Here is a 21,926-nt window from a genome sequence, read left to right as displayed (position 1 = left end):
CAGAATATTAAGTATTTCACATAAAGTTATGTGGGGATGCATGAGTGAAATCCAGGATACTTGTTGGAAAAATGAGTTCTGCAGCATTGCTGTGTATACTAAAAGTAAAATTAAAAAAAAGTTTTGTTTATTTTCCATTGGTAGCAGCACTCAGAAAATGACTCTAGTTAAATTCTTTCTAACCTTCAAACTAGAAGTAGTGGTTCCTCCAAAATGCTTTGCATTGCTGTGGCACTGAGGTTTTGTGAATGTCATAGGTTGATGGTGTTTGTGCAACTACTTCTCACGATAATATTTTTTTACTTGATTTGGAAAGAATAGCTGGATTTTGTTGACAAATGATGTATGTTGATGAATTTCGTGACTATTCATTTCCAGCAGAAATCTCATGGGAACTTCTGGTACTTGGTGTAAATCAAACTCTGACTACAGTGAAGTTAGTAGGCCACTTTTTTATAGATATATCTGAATTTATTGTTACACAGACAGCCAAAAACAGTTCCGAGAGCTCTCTGTACTGTAATGGAAGTGCTACATGCTTCTGCCAAATGTAGCTATGCAATGTAACTCGATATTATAGTTAATAATAGCCCATTCAGAGCAAGCATGATTTTCTGTAACTGATGTACTAATGAATACCACTTATACTGAAGAGGCTATGTCTTCTAAAGACTTAACGTATCTATTCCTAAAGATGTTTAAATCCAAATCCAAATAATAGGCTTCCTAAAAAGTAATGTAGGATATGAACGTTTTCTACTACATGAACATACTACTACTTATTAATAATACCCAGTTCCCTAAATTATAGGGTTATATCCCCCTATTCTGTATCAGGGCAGAGAATCAGATTAGTAGATTTGCTTTAGGTCTTCTGTCCCTAGTGTGTCAACACTACAGTTAAAAAGGTTGTGTAATGTCTACAGTTTTTAATACTGGAATAATACAAGTGAGAAGAAGAATGGTGAAGTAGATGAACGGAGACTCTGAATTCTATCTTTGGTATTACTATGGAAATTTGTCTATCTGGTTGGTTTATAAAAAAATGTTTGGTTCAGAATTCAAAACAGATGGCTTCATTGTCATAGTTGTTCCCTACTTGACAGGGTTCGCCTTTCCAGATTGTTCGACATAACTTATATTCTTCTCATCTCATTCTGAACTTTTTAAAATACATTTCAATCACAACACTGAAGCCTTGGGCTTTTCTTCTGAATTTTCTTTTTTGGTTTGGTTCATTGTGTGTGGTTTTTTTGTTTGTTTGGTTGGTTTTTTGTGACTACCTTTGCTTTCCAAAAAGTATACTGTTGTTTTTTCTCTGTCCTGTTTTTCAGCTAAACTTGATATGACAGAGGTATTCCTCTGCTTTATGAAGTCTCTCCCTTGCTGCCCACGTATCCACTTATAACTTCCCTCAGAAATTGGCATTAGGTTTATCTTGTAATTTTCCACTGTTGTTTATAATGCTATAAGCCAGTACATTGGTTTTTTCAACAGAGAGATTGAAGAAATGCTTTCAGTATATAAGGGGGCTATAAAAAGGAAAGGGGCAGAGTCTTTAGCAGGGTCTGTTGTGGTAGGACAAGGAGAAATGTTTTCAAACTGTAAGAGATTTAGGTTGGATATAGAGAAGAAGTTTCTTATGAGAAGGGTGGTGAAGCACTGCCCTGTCCATGGAGCCAAGGTCAGGCTGGAGAGGCTGTGAGCACCCTAATCTTGCTGTAGGTGTCCTTGTTCATTGCAGGGGAGTTGGGCTAGATGGCCTTTAAAGGCTCCCTTCCATCTCAAGTAATTCTCAAATTCTTGGAATTTTTGGTCTAATAATGGTGTGTAATCCACAGTGACTAATAATGCTATATTGGAGATATAGACTGAACTAATTCCTTCCTTCTTAAGTTTTTAAAGTAGTGTTAAGGTACATGAGAATAAACTTTATGGAAGAAAAAACATAAAGTAATGAATGCTTATGTGGGAAATCAAGCTGTTACTGCTGCTGACTGTCACAGACTGTTTTATTCTCTCTCAACTTTCTTTATATCTTCTGAAGAGAAGTACGGCTTTTCTCACATTCCCAACACAAATGAGATGCTAGATACAGAAGGACAAAACTTCAGCTATTTAGCAAAATTTGTTCAAGGTTAGAAGACAGATTTCATTGACAGTGTGAATGCGTGAGCTCTAAACTACTGATGTCAGCATTGACTGAGTGTTTGTGAGGTTGATCATTACCAGTGGTTGAAAAAGGGCACAGCTTCCAGTTTGACGGTGAGAAATGAAGTGTCCAGATGTTGTGTTTTGTACACAAGTCTAACTATGCCTCATGGATTAATTTTCGAAACAGTTTAGACTTCATGACCTATTTTCTTCTTTTGAGAAAAGTGAGGGATATTATTTCTATTTTGTAGTTGATTGTTTTTGTTGTTGCTTTTTTTTTTTTGTCTTTGCTTTCTAATCAGACAATTTTGCAATTTTTATCTGTTGAATTCTGTGGTTTTTCATATCAGTGCCTCTGTGTCATGTCTTCCCAGGAATCTTCTTACATGAAAAGAATTTGTCCATATGTCAGAATTCATCAGAAAAAATCGGATGCTAGGTTTAGCATTTTATCTTAGCCAAAATGAAGTGAGCCTCGTTGATGTAGTAAAGCTTGGGAATTTTTGTTTATTTTCCTTCTTTCCAATCTCAAGCTTCATGATTTTCAATCTTAAAGCTTAGATCAGAAGAAGTGATAGATAAATGCAGGATGACATAAATGTCTTTTTCGGTTTGTATGCATATGTAAAAGAAAACATTAATCTTTTGTTAAAGCTAATTGTGCGTTGAAGTGTAAAGGCAAGTCCTTATGTCTTTTTCTTTTTAAAACTGAGGAATTAGAAATTGACAGGCAATTTGTTTTACATACTGTAAAAAGAGAAATTCTAGGAAGTCATAGCCCACAAAGAGGGGATCGTTCAGGCTATGCTCTGGTGTTCCAGGAGTGGTGCCATTGTAAGCTGTCACTCTAGAGTTTTCCCTAAGAATACATCTGAGCTTTTTATTGGGAAGATGTCATTCCAAATGCATACTCAGGAAGTGATGTCCTTATGACTTAATAAATGATGGTTTGGCCCTCTTCCAATCAGAATGGAAATGAAAGAATGAAAAGAAGGGAAAACATTAATGAATATGTGTGCAGATACACAGTTGTTAACAACACAAGTCATAACAATTTTTTCTCTTTGAAATTAAAGAGATTTTATTTGGCAGTAAATTTAGAAGGGTTTAATTTGCTATGAAGTTGTCCGTAGATTTTTACTTCTTATTTTGTGCATCTGTGGGAAGTAGGTTTGCATTTCTCATGTGCACTTTAAACTTCAAATCTGGTCTGTTTGTTTTATTTTTTTTCCTGATCTTGAGAGTGGTTAATGTTTGAGGCTCAAATGCACGTGGTGTCATGCAGCAGAATAAGTGTAAATTTCTTGACTTTAGTAAAGTGTGGTGTTCCAACACAAAAGATAAGAAAAAGCAGGGGAATAAAAACTTTGAAACAAACATTCTGTAAACTGGAAGGCTTGTCATGACTGATTTAAAAAACAAAACAAACAGAAAAAAACCAGCCACGCACAAAACTGAAGACACACGGTCTGTGTTACCTCTCTCTGTTGGGTCAGAATTTTCTACATTCATGTGTATGTTAGATCTCATTTTCTTGGAATCTGGGATAAAGGACTGTGAGTCACAGCATTGAAGTGTGAGCTCTAGACTAGAGGTGTGTTTAGAAAAGCTACTGTCCTACTGAGATATTTTCTTTAGTTTTTTTTATATAAACATCAAAACGTATTACTTTGTAAATATTGCAGGAAGCTTGCTTATATTAAAACAATTTCCCCCTGATTAAATAGGTCTTACAGCATAGTAGTGGCTATTGGAGGATATTCATCCTGCTACTTGTAAAATCAGGAGTAGCTATACTGCATCTCTTCTTTAAGGACAAGTAGAACTACAAATAATGCATATTAACGTAGTTTCCATACCTGTTTTTTAGATCCTGTATTGCTTTGTGAGGTGTTTTTTTGTTTTTGTTGTTTGTTTTTAACCCCCAAAAGCTCTGTTTGGTTAATTTAGTGGCTCTCCACACTTCAAACAAATGATAATCCTTTCTGCACAACTGGGCTTTTTTTCAATTTTTAAGTCATGGTTTCAACATGTAGCTTGAGCTCTTGTGTAATGTTAGGAGACTCACAGCTCCTTGGCTGAAAAGCTCTGCTGTCTTTTCAAAGCAGCGAATAGACTTGCTCAGTGATCTGGAATGGCACAAGCTGCATTCAGGAGGAACGTATTTGTACTGACCAGAACTTTTAAGATAAATCCAAAATCCCTTGGCAGATTATGTAGAAAGCTACACCAAAACCTACTTATCTTAAAGCTTAATGAAATGACAGAAAACCTAGTGAATGCCAGAGTTGTTTGCCTATGCATGTTTAGATTTCATCTGGAAGTAGATAGGAATTTAGATTGTGGATTTTTTTTTTAATTTTTTTTTTTTTTAAATCTTTCATTTATATTTAATTTTTTCTTTTTTTTCCTTGTTTTTCCCTACCCCAAGAGATCACCTCTGTCTGTTCAGGAAGTAAACTTGCTTCACTGGTAGATCAGAGCTGTGTAGGAAGGACCTCTAGTGTTTCTATAAGCTAGGTTCGAATTGCTGCAGCAGCTGATGTGTTTGCTGAGGAAGGAATATCAGAATAAAAACAGATGTGTTAAGAAGAATTGAAGTTGAATGCTTTTGCCACGTAACTGCAAGTGATAATTAAAATGTAAATAGAGGCTATCACTATCTTAATGGTAGCTAAGATGTTTACGCATCAGTTAAGATCAATTGCTGTTCTTTATTCTGTGTTGCTTAACTGTGGCCTGATTTGTAGAAATGCATGGTGTTGCTTTTGCATCTGAAGTCAATAGAAACTGTGTTTTGGGTGCATGTGTGAGTTGTGCATGCTGATGTATGCACTGGAAAAGCTGAGATTTACACACTGGTGTCTGAAATTCGTGCCTGATTTTTGATCTCTTGTGCTTTAACTGAGTCCATCAGAAAGAAAGCTCAGAATTCCTGCTGTCTTGTCTGGTGTTTCACTTGTCCTCTTAAATGTAAGAGTCAGAAAGAAATTAAACTGTGTATTAAAATGAAGCATAAAGGTTAATGATTTATGTTTTAACTGAATCCTTGCTGAAATATGCTTAAAAGCGGTTATCACCTATTCATGCTTACAACGAAAGACTGATTGTGGAGGTGTGGGTTTGCTCGCTTTCACCTCATGGTTTTCTTAAAAATAACAGAAACAGTTGAATTAAGGATTTTCTAAATATTTTGACAATGAAATGCTTGTAACTTTAAGATTGGTCTTAAAATAATTTCTTTATGTAGCTTTTTAGCTGTTAGAGCAAATTATAGGTTGAAGTTTCATGTACAGTATTTGTTTAACCTGTGGTTTGTGAGTGGGCTCTTTTTTCGTGCCTTCTGTATTGTCAGAGCTGTGGCAGTAGCACACGGCAGTAGTAGGTTGCTACTCTGTAGACTAGTGCTGCATCCTTTTCTAGTAACTTTGGAAAACTTAATGGCAGAATGTTTTAACTTGGAGGGCTGAAGAGAACCAGGGCTATTCTGCCTGCAGTCTTTCTGCTGCCTCTCCATAACAAATCTTGCTCCAGCAGTGTTTTCCTTTGTTTTTGCTTGACATAATTCTTGATTTTTCTCAGTCCTGTAACAGGCTTCTTGTCTACCAGGCTGTAATTCATATATGTATTTTTTTTATTATTTTTTTCCCCTTCAAGATTTTAATTTTCCCTTTGTGTTGATTTTTGTAGGAAGTTTTTTTCTTCCACTTGCCTGCCTAAGCCAGTTTTCTTTGTGACCTGTCAGAGCTCTCTAGTGCTCCTCATTCTAATTGGTTAGGCTAAGGGTCATCTTTGGCTCAGGAGGGATACTGAGTTTGTAGGCATGCTGTGAAGTCTGAAACTGCAAAAATGATTCTCTTTAGACTGAAACTTAAGGAGTATAAGTGGGTTTAGGGAAGGGAGAATTTGCAAAAGCCAAAACCAAAGGGGTAATTGCCTGACCGTCTTGCATACCTATGAACTTTTGTTTCACAGTGCTGCTTTGTAGGTGGACCAGACTCTTGGAGGGGAAGTGGGGGTGGAGGGAGAAGTTGAAAAAGCAAAACATTAATTCTTATGTGCCAGCTTTTCCAAATCATAGGACAACTACTGTAAAGAGGGCAACGTGCATTTATTCATGCTTATGAGGAAAAAAAAAAGGAATAAAAACAACACTGTATTGTGAAAGTGTCCCCTGAAGGGATGTGATAAAGTAAAACTCAGCTCTGCTTGTTTGGCAGAAGTGATAGAATTAAGAAGAGAATTTTGTAGTGAGGAGTGAGAGAATTACTAGGCTTCCTTGGGGGTTCTCTTATTGTTATCTATCAAATGGGGGAAACTGAGAATAGGCTTTCTTCCACCCTCTGTAAACGTAAGAAATGGAATATCTGATACTTTTGAAACTTGGTTGTTTCAATTTGGGGAAAAAATGGAGCTAGCTGCACTTAAAAGAACCTCACACAAACATGCAGCCCTTCCCTGACCTCCCCTCGCTCCCTTCTGCTTTCCCTCCCTGGATCTGTACTAATAGTTGTTCGGTGCTCCTGTCTTGCAGCAGTTTATTTGAACGGTCAGCGCATGAGCCACTTTTCTGTTGCAAGTGGAATTCTTTAATTTGGGGAGGGTCAGGGGGAAGAAAGGAGTCTTAAGTTACTTTGTACATAAATAGGATGGGTTCTTCTTTGACCTAAAGTCTGTCTTGATGCAGCAGCACAAGCCAGCGAGGAGACTGTCACATTTCGACGTGAACGCAGCACATTTAGGCGTCAGGCAGTACGACGCCGGCACAATGCAGGGAGTAACCCTACCCCTCCTACATTGCTCATCGGATCACCCCTCAGGTAGGGTATCTAAATGTTCCACCGTATTTAGCATGCATGCAGCAGACCACTTCTCCTCACACCCACCAGTGTTGCCAGAAAGGCATTTTTTACTTCCTTCCCCGCCATAACCTCCTCAAGCTGTCACTGCATGTCACTGTGGGCTTGTTGAATTGTGCATGTATATGTGGCACTATTTTCAAAATTTTCAGGGTAGCCAGTCTCTAACATGTTACAGTTAATTTTAGAGAAATAATGAAGTGAACTAATGCTAACAGACTCCATGTTTTTTTTTGATCAAAAACTTCAGAAACTTTAAAGCAAGAAAAAAGACCCAAGAAAATATTATTTACCTGACTCAATTTTGCTTTTCTCTTTCCTTAAAGAAAGTAAGCGTTAGGGTCTAGTATCTTTGTAGTCACTTTTCATTTATGTGGATAATGAGAGAGAAGCACTTAAACAACAACAACAATTCTTCAGCATCTTGAAGAATTAAATAATATACGCAACGGATCCAAATCTAAAATAAAGGTGAACTATAGTGTGAACGCCCTGTAACTTTTTCCAGGAAAAGAGTAACAATAAAGTAATAACAGTGCCTTTGTTACCAAACACACAGTGTTGCTCCATATATGAAATTTAACTGTGTGGCACTGCATGCCTCAGCAGTGCTTACAGCGTATATATATGTACATCATGGCAATCTGTCACTAGCCCATTTAATAGCAGTGCTGAACCCAGTGGTGTGTTACATACAGCATCTCCTTGCTCGGCCTGTGACCTCGAACAGTGGAAATGGTGATCTCAGGATGATTTTAAATCTTTCGCTTTTTAAATCTTTTGGTTCTCTGATTGCCTCAAGTGTTGCAGAATCTGGCAAGAATAACACTGCCTATAGTGTAAGGAGCATTTACCCATAAAAGTAATTCTTCCCATTAACGTGATACGTATACAGCACATAGTCGTTATTCCTTCACATTCTTAATAATACTACTACATATCCTATACCATATATACCATATATAATACTACTGTGTATCCTAAACTAACGTGTAGCACTAGGACCAGTCTATTTTTGTGTTCTAGGAATATTTGTGTGGATTTTTTTAGTTGTAAAATACTGTAGAAAGTGAGCAGATAAAAAGAAAATAAATGGAAAATGGGTTGGGGAGAAATGTTGGTGACTTCTATAGTGCAACTGAAATAGCCAGAGGCTGAATTTACTGAATTTTTAGGTTTTCCTTGTGAAAGAGAATGGCTAGAACAGTGCCTAAAACCTAACAAATGAAGGCTTGACTTCTTCTGCATTGCAAATTGAATTGGATAGTACAGGATGTGGCAGAAGTTCATTGTATGATTTCAGATAAATTTGTTACATTTCTAGTCTTGCTGAACAAAACATAGTGCATTACTTTCTTAGTGAGGGATATTTAAACTTCCTATTAGGTCACTGCTGTTCTACTCTTATGTTCCATTTCTCCTGCTGGCTTTTTTTGTGGGCGGTGCTGTTTTATCTACTGATCAGTAAAAAGTTGTGTGGAGTATTTAGAGCTCCTTACCTGAGAGAGGTTACTTTGCATAGTGATGTTTGTACAGCCGAATGACTGTCCTTTGGTTTGGAGCTAAATTGTTTTAGGCCAGCTGAGCACCCAAGTGCTTACTTATCTGTTTGACAGAAATTCCATTTGAACCGCAAACTGTGGAGTGTATCTGAAAATTTGTACTTATTACAGTTACAGATTATTTCTAATTTCTAGATTAGTAGTCTGATTTTCTTTTATATGGATAACTTCATTTTTGTGTGATTTTTATTTCTTCCAGTAACATAAAAAGGACATACATTTTTGGCTGGTTACCACCAAAATCCTTTCCTTACCACAGCAACTATACGCATACCCATATGTACTTGTGGTGAGCCACTTCTGTCTAGTTCCTAATACTGCTAATCAATATGACTTCCTACATTAACTTAAAACAACATTAGATTTACTCATTTCTAGTGGCCCTGATGTTACTTTTCTCCATTCTTTACAGAAAAAAATTTAATCACCTGATCTCCTAACTATGATGTCGAATCAGATGTCATGGAGATGGCTCCACAGAGTCTGAGTTGCATCTAGTTGTTCATTTTGGGGAATGTCAAGTAGAAGATAGGTCTATAATGCTATCACAATTGGCAGCAGTAGACAAATAAAACCTGGTCTAGTAAATTTTGCACCTTTTAAGCTAAATTAGATGCAAGTGTATTTTCTTTTTGTTTACTTAAGTAACCAGGAAATAACAAAAGGGAAGCAGGAAAGAAACAACGAAAAAAAACAAAACAGCTTACTCTCCTTTTATCCTGCCTAAGCATTGACAGTGTTTTGACTGCTTCAAACATATTTATGGATTTGCATCATATATAGCTGATGATGTATATGCATGTGCATCTGATAAGTGAATATAAGTGACAGTCTCAAGCAAAATTTTAAGAATAGTTAAATAAAATAGAGAGTAACAGTTCCTTGAATGCAGTCTGTTATTACCAATATTTTGCTTTGTTTTTACTATGACAGGTGTGGATAACCTCTGAAAGGACACCTTGTGTATGCCTTTTGCTACCTAGCTACTATTAAATGGAAAGACAGCATTATTTTGGTGTTGCTGATAATACTTAAGTGAGACAGTGACAGCTGGCAAGTTTGTGAGCTTTCTTAGGGCTTCTGTTGCCATGTAGCCTTGTCTGAAACAGTAAAGCACTGAATAAAGCTTCAGATTCTGATATGTTAGAGTACAGGTTGCAATTTTTAACCTCGTCAACTGCGTGCATGTCTGTTATATTTTGCATGATCTGTTCTTAACACCTGGTCTTATAGTCACTTTCCTATTTTGCAGTGATGTTCTAAGGAAAAGTGAAATCAGTTGTTCTAGAAAATACACACAACTGCATCAGACAGACACCCTCAACTCTTAGTAAGGTCTTATAGTTATCTCACTTGCCAGCTGTAGCATCACACTGTGTGTAGTGAAATGTTAAAAGCAGTAGGTGGTCGAGACTGTATTTCAAAAGGGAATGCTCTAAGACAGAAGATGAAGAATTTTTGTTTTAACAAACTTTTAATATAATTTTGTATTTTATTTTGATAAAAAGATGATTTCTTAATCTGAAGAAGTGTCCTCCAGCTAATGACTGACATAACTTCTCTAAATGTATAAAATAAGGATAATAAAACCACCAATTTTACAGCATGGCTCTAATGCGTGTGACACTTGTATTTGGAGACATTGCCACGTTTAATGTTTAACTGCTTTAAAAATATTGTTAATATTTGTTAAACAGCTTCTTAAAATAGTTTTGCATTGAGAAGGTTATGAAGAGGACTAACATTTTTAGATGTTGTCTGCTAATAGCTTTAAACTTGCACGCTTCTCTGAAGAATTAATTTCTATCTCAGGGTTTAGAAGAATTTTGTTGCGGTAAGGAGTACTAAGCAACAAAATCATTGTCAGGGCCGTGCTATCAAAATAACTTTAAAATAGTCCTAAAACTTTTGTCAATTAATAACTTGTTAGAGGTACTCCCCATAAAAATTCTGGTTCTACTGGTTCAAATGTGGTTATCCACAAGGTATGTTGCCAATGTCTGATTTCTAATTAATTTTAAAGACGTTTTGTAGGAAGACTGCAGAGTAATAGCAAGGAAGATGGTGATGTTTTGACAACAAAAGCAGAACAATTGAAGTCATACCTCCATGAGCAATCTAACTTGAGAGAAGAATGTCATAGCCTCTGTTGTACAGGAGAGAGATCACAGGATACAGTTAAACTAACCATCAGTAACTTATTTTCGCACCCACAAACTAAAACTAGTAAGAATAGCATTTCCCCAGCTGGGCCCTAAGAGCAGTGCTCCCAAAAGCTTGAGTGGGACCTGTGTCTTTGTATGTTCTAGTGTAACATTAGTGTCCAAGCAAGTTGTTGTACATAACTCACGGGTTACCTTAACCCTAACAAATGGCTTCTGAATGCTGTAATTTTACCTTTTTTTTTTTTTTTTTTTTTTTTTTAAAGTCTTGTTTTTCTTCACTTTAGCTATTTCCTTTCCTTCCCGGTAATGTCTCCCCCATCCGTGTTTTCTCGTAGCCTTCAAGATGGTCAGCAAGGCCAGCAGTCCTCCCAGGCCAAAGTGCAGTCCCGCTCCCCCTCCCAGGCAGCTGTGCTCAGCGCTAGCACCTCCTTGCTGGTGAGAAATGGGAGTGTCCACTTAGAAGCATCACATGCCACTGCATCTGCTGTAGGCGGTAGCAGTTTGCACGATGGACTTGGTATGCAGGCCTTATGTAACCTTGATGACATGGAAGTTTTAATACAGCAGCTATATTGGTAATAATGCAGTGAAAAACAGTTAACTTGAACTTTGTTTCTGGATCTTGTAGGTACATTCCTTAGAAGGGAATATTGCCCATAAATGCCCAGCCTTTCATTGTCTCGTTTCCAGACACTTTGTCTAACAAATTTGGAAACATTTGTTCCAAGTGGGAAACATTCTAAGGATGCATAAGTAGCAGTGATGTGAGATCTTTGTATTTGAGCTATATAGCACATGTAACATGAGTATCCTTGCATTGTCAAAGAGAATCGGGGTGGGATTGTTAGTAAGTTTGAGGGAACTTCTGATTCCTTAAAAGATACCTATTGTGATCACTAGGAACACTTGATCTTTCAGAAGAGCTTCGCATAGTTGTTCTTTGAAAAGAAACCCTCACATCAAGGAGGGTAGTTTTAATTTGTGCTTAAAAGTAGGAGATTGAGCTGTGAAGAAAATATGGATCTTCTTGTTTCAGATGCCATCGCTTTTGAAGTCTTATGGTTGGTGCTCCTCAGTTCTTCTTGGTCTATTTAATGTAATATTTCTAACTGCTTATCAGCTTCTCTGAAGTTAATAAAATTGCTAAGGAGAAGGAAGTTCAGATGATTATAGTAAGTGACTGATCTCCTGTGACACAGTAATGTGGAGACAAGTAGGGAAAAATTCTTGGCCTGGATCTTTGCAGTTATCTGTTCGTGGCCTGAACTGGTGATGACTTCAGTGTTAGCATGGAATTCCTGCTCAGATTGCTATGATCTCCATGTTTAGAGCTGCTGATTGTTAGTGATGGTATTTTAAATAGCTACCAGTTGTGACAACACAGAAGTGAAGGTTGGGTTAGAACACTGCTTAAAAACACTTGTTACAGATCTTACTGTAACCTTGCTGTAAAAGATAATTGATTTGTCGCATTATGGGGAAGATTTCGAGCATTGTTGGGCTTTTCCCCTTTAAATAAGAGTTCAGTTAGCAAGTAGCTATTCTTCTCTACCTACTAACAACAATATAAGAAAAAATAACTATAAGCAAAAAAGAAAACAATTCTGATATTCTCTGAAATGCAGTTATAGAATGGTACTACAGATATGTTAAATTATACAGCCTTCTTATGTGATACTTATGTTCTTGTTTTAGATTCTGTGGCTCTGGTAGTTTCTAGATAGAAAAATCAGTGCTTAAGAGTATGAATCTCTAAACTGTGAAAGCTTATCGCATAAAGCTACAAGTTCTTTTAGCTACTTAATTTGGAGACTTTTTTGTTTGAAATGGTCATTGGGATGTAACTAAAATTCAGGGATTACTGTGGTCATATCTATTCAAAGTTAGTGTTAAGGCCTGTTCTTAAAGCTACTGGTGTTGTATTTGATAGATATTGCCCACACCAATCAAGTTTTATAGAATTCAGAGTTTTATGTACAGTTCTTCAATTTGAATTATTTAAGAGTTACGTTTATTGTGATTTAGTGAAAATTGAAGTAGATTCAGCATTGCATTTAGGCTCTCTTAGCAGTCACTTTTGCTGCACTTGGAATGGAATACATTTGCTGTCTTCAGATAAGTTTAGCTATACAAATTTCTAAAGTTCTGTGTGTACAATATTATGGAGCAAGACGTTGCCATTGTGAAGCAGAAAACTGTTAGGATCTGCTCAGTTGAATGAATCCTTTTTTCATCTCATATTTATTTGTTTTGGAGCTTCAAGCATCTGTTTAGAAACTTCTTTGTGAAAGCTATTATAGCAAAAAATCTGTTCTTATTCTTAAAAATCAAATGATTTTGTTTTTACAGCAGGCTTTAAAAAAAATCCGCATTATGAACTAATGCCTGTTCTCAAAGTGTTTTGTATGATCAGTGTTCTTTTATTAGAGCAGAATAGCTGATAAAATGGAGCAGGCTTTCACATTTGCAGTTCGTTCGTCAGGCTTGACAAGAAGGGAGATGATCCTGTTGTGTTATTTCAGAGAGAGTATGCTGGAGGAAGAAGGGAGGTAGTAGCTTGTTCTGTGGTTGGTTTGCTTGTTCGTTTTTTCTTTGTTTGGTGATATTAATCACTGTTAAAAATAATAAAAATGCCAAATGGAGCGAATAAGAAGATGTATAATGCACATATGTCAACACAGTGTGCGCAATAATTTCTTTTCTTACTGAAATTGTTAGCATTTTCCAGCTCATCTGGAAGATGATCAATCAGGTTGTTTGCATTTAAAAACTTTTTTCTAGTGCACAAATGCAATATGTGCTTCTGCATATTTTTTTTTTCTGTATGTGTGCTGATATGAAGCTTTAGCTCTCAAAATGACACATTTTTTGTTCGTTTGTTTCAAAGATTAATTAATTTGATTTTGGTGATATATTCTGTGAAGGATGGATCTTAATGGGTTATAAGTAGTCTGTGTCCAGTCTCATGATGATTGTACGTTCTTAACAGTTGCAGAGCATTGTGCTGAATAAGGCAAGGGAAGCTTTGAAGCATTATTTGTGGTCTTCCAGATTCCAAGTAGAAAGACTTTTACACGTTATGTTGTTGCTTCCTGAATGATGAGGGGAAAGGAATTTGAAAGGGTGGAGAAAGAAACTTATCATGGAGCAGTGAATAAGAAATAAATCATGAGGAATGAAAGACAAAAAAAAAATTTGGAATGATTGCAGGGATGATTAACATAATGTGAATACAACAGGCTGTAAAATGGACGCCACGACTGAAATGGATGATCATCTTCAGAGCATAGTATGGCAGTGCTAATGCCTTCTACTCATAAATATTCTTCAGTATGTAGGTGATGGGTGTTATTTTTGAGTTCTTGCTTTGGAGGCTATTAGAATTTGTGAAGTAGTTCAGACTCCAAGTACTAAGCTACTAGAACAGATGTCTGGTGTCTGAATGTAGGGTGAAATAACAGCCTATTGTCCTCACATAGGTGGTTGTCTTATTTTCTTAAGAAGTAATCACCTGGAGCTTTACGATGCAGCTGTACTGCAACATTTGCCTCTTCTAGTTTTTATCGCTTGTGTGAGCAACAATATCTCAGATTTATTGAAGGATTTTGTTTTTTTAAAGGCAATTACATGGTGGTGTTGAAGACTGAAACTTCCCATACTGCCTTTAAAGGTAGATATCTGTGCTGATCAGTCAGTTTCTCAGTGCTTTTTATATATATAAGTAGACGTTTTCAAAGGTATGAGTAGAAGACAAACTCATTTCCCTCTGTTCCTGTAGAAAATGTGCCTCTTGTAGTTGTGGAACTGTGCATATAATGGATAAGTTACGCTTTTGATAAATGTCATATAAACTAAAAATTGAACACCTTCTTCTAAGTTTTAATACTGCTGCTGAAGGTAAATACTGACGTTGGTAAATGAGAGTTCCTTGCTATAGAATAATCAAATTTTTGATAGCTTTGTTTGTTGTCCTGAATAGGATTTAAAGAAATATACTTACCTACTACTTACCATAGTACTGTAATGATTCTAATAACGATGTAGACTTTGACACGTGCAAAAGCTGTTAGCATCTTTCAGAACTAGTGTGGAAGGTTTGAAGCAGAAGTATTTATTGGATGGAAAATTAAGAAATATGCTGCAAATAATATGACTGAAGAAAAACATCAGTCTACTGCTTTAGGCAGATGCTGAGCCACTTGTCTTCCAGGTTCAATCTATGTAAGCTCATCATTCTGTTGCTTTCATTGATTCCCTTATCTGTGGGAACATCAGTCTGTACAATATGTGAACCTTTATGTGGCTGTCTTCAGACTCAGCGATGCAATACTTTGTGCTCTGAAACAGTTTGTTTCAAAGGAAGCATGTTCACCTTTTCTCCCCTTCATGCCATAACGCTGACGTATTTTGGAGTTGTCGGAGTATCAGTAACTTCAGTTTATTGTTTTCATGATGTGCTCCAGGTAGAGTACAGTGAAGAATCTGAAGCCCTCTTTTGAGATGAAGTTAGGTGAAAAGTTACAAGCATTTCTATTTAGTGTACAAATGTTGGCTGAATTTCTATACTTTTAAAATAAGGCTTTGTCTGGCTTGTTCACAACTTGATAATACTAATACTATGTGATATACTGCTGTCCTTAGAAGAGGAAACTTAAAGCTGCTTCGTTGTGATGCTATCAAAAATATTTGAGACAACTGTAAGAGAGGTAGGAATAGGAGGGAAAGAAAATCACTCAGGTGACTCCCAGAGGCTGGGTGTATCCATGTGTGCTGGGCGTTATGAGCATTGGGATCCCTCTTTAGAGTGCTGTGAGGAGACTGCTGTGTCTCGCACAACTGCTGGGACTTGGAGCTCCTGGGGTCTGCAGCCATGCCTTATGGTTTGCTTCCTCAGCAGCACTGAACAGATCTGTAATATTTTTTTTGCTTTTAGTGAATTTGTTCCTTTTTTTTCTGGAGGATCTTTGTTGGTTTCTGTGTGTTTAACTTTAAAGAGCAGCTTTGTTTCATTGAGAAGCCATGCTTTTCTTGACTTCCATTAGGAAATCTACTTCAGTAGAGGGATGAATTGCAGGTATAGCAAAAGCAGAGGTTTTGCAGTTTACGTGCAAATAATTGGAATTAAGCTTTTTGTTTGTCTGTTGAAATCATCTGCTATATCTCTACTTACCAGGTTTGTTTTATGCTCCTGCAGCCACTCCCTACTTATATCAGCAGTACAAAAGCAGTAATCGTTGATAATCTCAGATGAATTGGGTGTGAGGGAACAGTAGATGCTTCATTATGTGAAGGTTTTTATGCTAAATTTTCTCAAGTTTTGAAGTCCTTTGCATTTGGTGTGTATAACCCAGTGCAGGAAACGTCTTTCGAACAAATTTATCTGATGTAGTATCTCAGCCTAAAGGAATGGGAAGCTGTATCTTGTAGTATATTCTTGTTTATCTGATCTAGCATCACATTATTGTAGTAAATAAATTTACTGGCTCTCAGTTCAGTAGCTTGTGCAAAGACATGAAGAATGTAAGGTAACCCAGACATCATTGTTTCTTTTAAAGACTGGTTGGTTGAAATACTTTTTCTCTAACGTGGTTTATGTGTGATTTCGTCCTGAGAGCAATCTGTAGTATTTTATCTACTATCTTCATGTTTGCTGTTGAAATTTTTTTTACTGTCGCAGTTCAGAAAACCCCTATGTAACTGCAGCTATTGGTTGTGGGGAAGGAGGTACCTAATGCCTCCTACCAGCTTGAATTTAAAACCTCATCAGTAAACATTCACTACATTAAGCATTAAAAACAAGGGGATACTTAACTAAATCACTTCATTAAGATCTTAACTAATTAAAGAAGTCACTTGAACAAAAACAATAACCAAAAAAAAATTCAAAAAAACCCACAACCAAAATGACTTTAAGAAGTGAATCTTTTGCTCATGTTTCTTTACAAATATCTGTAGTAGATGTAATTAAATATTGAGGGAGAGCTGTTGCGTTACTGTGTTCTGATGCATTCTGTACACAACTTCTGAACCATGTAGCTGCTGTGTCAGAATGGAATCTTCTTTCTCAGCAAGTCTGCCTTATGGGGGTGCCCCTCTGCTGAGGGGAGAGAGCCTTGTGAAGGTATTGGAAGCTCTTAGCTTGTTAGGTGTTTCTCCTGGGGCTACTTGTTTTCCTGTATCATCAGGAGATAGGGCTTCAGGATATGCAGCTGAGAGGTTTACACAGACTTTTGCTTCAAATGTACCATAGTAGGTTGTTGTTTTTTTATTTTTAGCTGATTAAAATATGTTCTTAAAATATTGCATGCTCTTGCATCATGAGTTAAGTAAAAGACTTTGAGCTAGGAGAAATGGAGAAGTTGGCAGAGCTGTATGAGATGATTACAACTTCAGAATCAGCTTCCTGCATTCTGAGCAGAAGTATATTAAACTGACTTGGGGAAATTACAGTTCTTATCTCTCTGATCAAATAGTTGTGGAGAGAAGGGTGCTGTAAAAACATCATATTGTGAGCAAGGTAACTTACCATCTGAGTTGGAATCTCAGTCAGCTTCTTTGTAAATTGTATATTTAGAAATAGGGTTGGTATTGAAACTTTTTGAATGAACAATGTCTTGAGGTAACTTGGAGTTGCTGTAACTCCTTTAACAATAATAGTTTATCTCAGATGGTAGGTTGCAGTCTTTGATCTTATGCTGAAGTGTTCACTTCTGTTTTGTGGAACAGATCTCTGCTTTCCATGTCTTTTTTACTTTTTTTAGAGATCTAACTAACGAAGCATCTCTGATTACTTTAATTACTCTTTGTGATTCTTTCCAAACAGTAGACACGTACCTATCAAAAGAATTCTAGTTTGAGCACTTGAGGAATCTCTGCATAGCATGATTCCTCTGTGTTGATGAATGATTTACTGATGGTTCTCCTGAGATTGGGAGGAAAGAATTGAAGAAGTTTGTCATTGCAAGAAGTTTGCCTGGTTATTCTCTAAGGGTTGGGGGGGTGCAGGAAGCTCACACTGTGCTTTTGTTGCGTTAATGGTGACATCTTGTAAATATTAACTCTTAATTTAGTTCTTTATTGCTGTTTACTGTATATATGTCATATGAACGAAGACTAAATAACTAGTATCTTGTCTGTACTGGTGACACATGTTACCACATCTTTTATTCTGACACTGATAAAAAAAAAATTAAATATCTAAATTGATCTTAATAGCTAGCTGATGTATAGAAATCTAGTGACAGTAGGATGAAATATCATGAATTCTTGACCTCTTCTTAACTTTTTTTTATAGGTAAGTTCAGTTCTACGCTCTACGAGACAGGGGGCTGCGACATGTCACTTGTGAACTTTGAGCCAGCTGCAAGAAGAGCATCTAACATCTGGTGTGTGTGAAGGCCAGTCAAGAGTGGTGATTCTTGTCTTACTGCAACAAAATCTTTTATTTTAATTTTAAAAGGTTGTTTATTACGAACTACAAAAAGAAGTCTATATAAAATATTCTCTGTACATTTTTACTTTTGAAACTTCAGTGATTTTTAAGAGACAGTAATTATGTGCATAATCTTACCCATTTTAGCAAATTTTGGAAAACGAAGATTAATATTGGTTTAAGTGATAAATGTCCAAACTGAGAACTTGATAAATGCTTTTTTGATTGGCTTAACTGGGAGTCTTCCTTTATAGAATTTAACTCACGTTTGGGGGAATTAGGAAGCTATTAATTATTATGGCTATTAACTTATTTAAAAATGAACTTCCAATTGTGAAGCAAATGTAAACTGATAAGTTTGTTCTCAAGTTCATAGGTGGCATGAAACAATATAGGAAAGTATTTACGTGCCTACAGTTTAAAAAAAATAAAATTATTTACAATGGAAAAAGGCAGCTACATACTGGAAAGTTCATTTGCTGTTGGAAAGATACACTTCCTTTCTCTGAAGAGACAGGAGGCAGAAGAAAGGAAAAACAAACCAAACCTTGGCCTTAAAATCCGCTTCCCTACATGGAACTGCTCTAAACCTGTTACATCATGCTGAATGTTTAAAAACCTACCATGTGTAGGTGGAATAGCTTTTGGATTTATGGAGTAATGGATTTCAAAGCTTCCATCTTCAAATCTTTCTTGTGGAAGTGTGCAAGTGCTTCTTGTAGGGTTGAACTTTGAAGAAAAAGTTCTGTATTCCTTGCACAAAGCTATCAATGCCTGCATATATTGCTTGCATGTTCCAGATGCAATGGCTTTGCTGGTGGCTGCTGTTGTGAAGCTGTACATGCTAATGAAAGGAACAAACTGGTCAAATCGAAACAATCGATTATCAGGATGATAGTTTCAGTGAAATAAAATATTAAGAAATGTTTACTTTTATTTTAAAGCAAGGAACTGAAGGGAATTTATGTAAGTTTGATACCAGTCTTACAGCTGTGGAATTTACATGAAAAACACAGCCAAATGCTATACAAAATTATGGAGGGGGGAGTGCAGTGGTTGGATATGGACTCTTTTACAGCAAGAAGTTTCTCTTCCTCACTAACAAATGGAAGTTGTGAAGTAATTTTGCTCTTTATGGCAGAGGTTTAAGTTTTGCTTAAAGTTTGCATTTTTTCTGAAACAACTGAAGTCAGTATATTTGAATGCATACTACTTTTGTCAGTTTTGGGACTTGGTAAAAACAGTGTTCAGTTAACAAACCGTGAACGCCCAGGAGACACCTCACTGACTTAGTGTTGTGTGTTTACACATCAGTAGTTAGCAGATTATAAAATATCTTTGTGGATTATTTTTGTTTTTTTTTTTTTAAAGGAGTAATTTTCATCATTGTGATCTATGTAGAGAACTTATGGGCTGCCTGGTCAAATCATGTGTTGGGAAAGTTAAACTAAGTGTAAGGGTGAAGAGTGATCCTGATGTACTACAGATACTTAGTGCAGTATGCAAGGCCCTTATCAACGTTTTTTTTCTTTCCTGGTTATTCACTAGGCCTTTGTGGATACATGTATTTTAAATATGTGATCTAAAGAAAACTCTAGAGGACGACATTTAGCTAAAATTTGCAAGTGGTCAGAATTAATTTAGGACAGTAGTAAATTAGTGGCCTTTTGGAATCAAATGTAGTTTTATAATATGAAGTCTTTCCCCCTGTTCTTATAGTGACACGGACTCTCACGTATCGAGTTCTACCTCAGTTCACTTTTACCCACATGATCTAGTAAGTTTGTCTTATTTATTTTTAAAGCATGCAAAAAATCAGAAGACTTGACAGTTCTATTTATCTGATTAATCATCGTATGCAGTGGTTGTCCGTTTTAAGAAGGTTTTTTACTAGAGTTTCAGTGAAGATAAACTGGTACTATTCAGCTGTCATTGAATATACGTACAAATTCATCTTTTTGGGTAGCAGTTTAAAATGTAAACATAAATTTTTCCACTGATCTAAAGCATGGTAATTTGAATCTTCTCTGTCCTTGTTTGGGATATTCTGAGATACTTTGTCCAGAGATTACTGGATGATGTGAATAAAGCTGCACTTCTTTCCACTGCAAAAGTATACTGTGGCAGAAAGAAGAAATCTTGTTTGTGTTCGGAACAAAGGGAATGTTAGCAGTTTCCCTGAATGGAGTTTAGACATTTTTCAGTGGAATCTGCTGTATGAAGTTTAATTGCAGTGGAAAGAGTGAATGGAGAAACGCAGAAGCTTTTTCATACTGCAAGTGGATTTGGAATTCCGTAGTTTTCTGACCTCTTTTATGTTGTTAAGTCCACATGTATCTGTGCTTATAATTCTGAACTCTACTGCTTCAGTTTCTATACAAAAACACTGCAGATGGTCAAAATCCCTAAGATCATAATTTTTAAGCTAGGAAGATGAAGTGAAATATATTAAGTATCTGCTAACCTAATCAAGGGAGAAGAATACATTTTGTTTTCACACTTGAGAAAAGAATGAGCAACCTCAATCTACCCAACCATGCTTTTGATCAGGAATGTGATCTTCATTTACTGCCTACTAGAACTTTGTTTAATTTCCAGCCCCTGACATGTAACTGCCAATGTGGTTCCACTGAGGATATGTGTGGGGGCGCTTTTGTATAAGGCAAATTAACTATATATATAAAAGCTGAGCCCGCATATCCAAAGGGGGAACATTGACTGATTACTAATGTGAGAAATGATACATTAAATTGATTCTACCTTTTAAGAGATCAGAACTTCAAAAAACTGCAGAAGCACCTGCTTTCTAACACAGCTCATCTAAAATGAGCTTTTAAATTCCTTTAGAAAGTGGATGTTCCTCCTTTGTTAGTTCTTTTTAGTATCTTTCTAGGAAGGAGTAGCTGGCTGAGGATAGTTACTGTATACTGATACTGTAAGGAATTTAAAAAAAGCTACAAAAATGAGTTTTTAATTGTAATATATAACTGTATAATGTCAGCACTTTAAGTATGACTTGAGTATTTTATTTTTTTGCCTTAACAATCGTTAACTTATTCATTAAGTGATATTTTAATTGTAGAATTCGTAAAGGTCAGTGCATTAAGGAATTTCTTGGCCTGTTAATGTAAAAACTGAGTTAAACGGTATGTAAGTGCAAAATGGTGGGGTTTTTTTTAGCTTTCAGTATTCTCCTTAGATGCTAGTACTACTGTGAATTGAAGAAAATTCTGAAGTGACAGAATGCAGAATACTGAGCAACTAGAGTCAATCATAAGCAGTACTGGACAGGTTAGGGTTGAAGTTTTTTTGTATGTCTCTCAGTATAATCTGAATGCAATGAATTTGACCACTGATGGCTGTACATGTGGCTTTGTCATGCAAAACCAACCATTCAGCATGGATGTGCATGCAGATTAGTTGACTATAAGAAATGGTCTATAATTTGTTTTAACTCAGAACTTTGTATTGTTCTTATATGCATTATTACTGCTCATGTATCAGTTTACTAGTCTTCAAATTCGAAGTTTTCAGAGTAAGTGGGATAATGTGCCTAGTACATATGTACCTTGAAGTGAGGCATATGCTAAAATGCCACAGTTGTATTGAATGGGAACTGTTATTGCTGCTAGTGCTCTTCATTTACCATAGTAAGGGCAGAAAAAGTAAGTAAAAGTCACAGATCAGTTTAAAATCTAATTTCTTAAAACTGAAACTAAATAATTATAGTGCTTTTTGTTTTTTTTCAAGGCAG

The 21,926-nt window shown here is 36.2% G+C and overlaps 1 protein-coding gene across 7 annotated transcripts in view; it reads left to right on the top strand.

Annotated features, from left to right (window-relative positions):
* PCNX1 (pecanex 1) overlaps positions 1-21,926 on the top strand; it is an 86,255-nt gene that overhangs the window by 27,306 nt on the left and 37,023 nt on the right. For 3 of the 7 annotated variants that reach the window (XM_042873520.1, XM_042873508.1, XM_042873498.1), the window contains exons 7-8: positions 18,035-18,125; positions 19,892-19,949. In XM_042873520.1, coding sequence (XP_042729454.1) covers positions 18,035-18,125; positions 19,892-19,949 — 149 coding nt within the window. Of the gene's footprint in view, positions 1-6,841; positions 6,975-11,075; positions 11,258-18,034; positions 18,126-19,891; positions 19,950-21,926 lie in introns of all 7 variants that reach the window. The other 4 variants (XM_042873480.1, XM_042873460.1, XM_042873470.1 and 1 more) reach the window with 3 other exon arrangements.

Source organism: Lagopus leucura, unplaced genomic scaffold, assembly GCF_019238085.1.
Source record: "Lagopus leucura isolate 7727_CA_CO unplaced genomic scaffold, USGS_WTPT01 Super-Scaffold_1, whole genome shotgun sequence".
Taxonomy (NCBI): Eukaryota; Metazoa; Chordata; class Aves; order Galliformes; family Phasianidae; genus Lagopus; species Lagopus leucura.
This window is presented reverse-complemented; position numbering and strand designations above follow the sequence as displayed.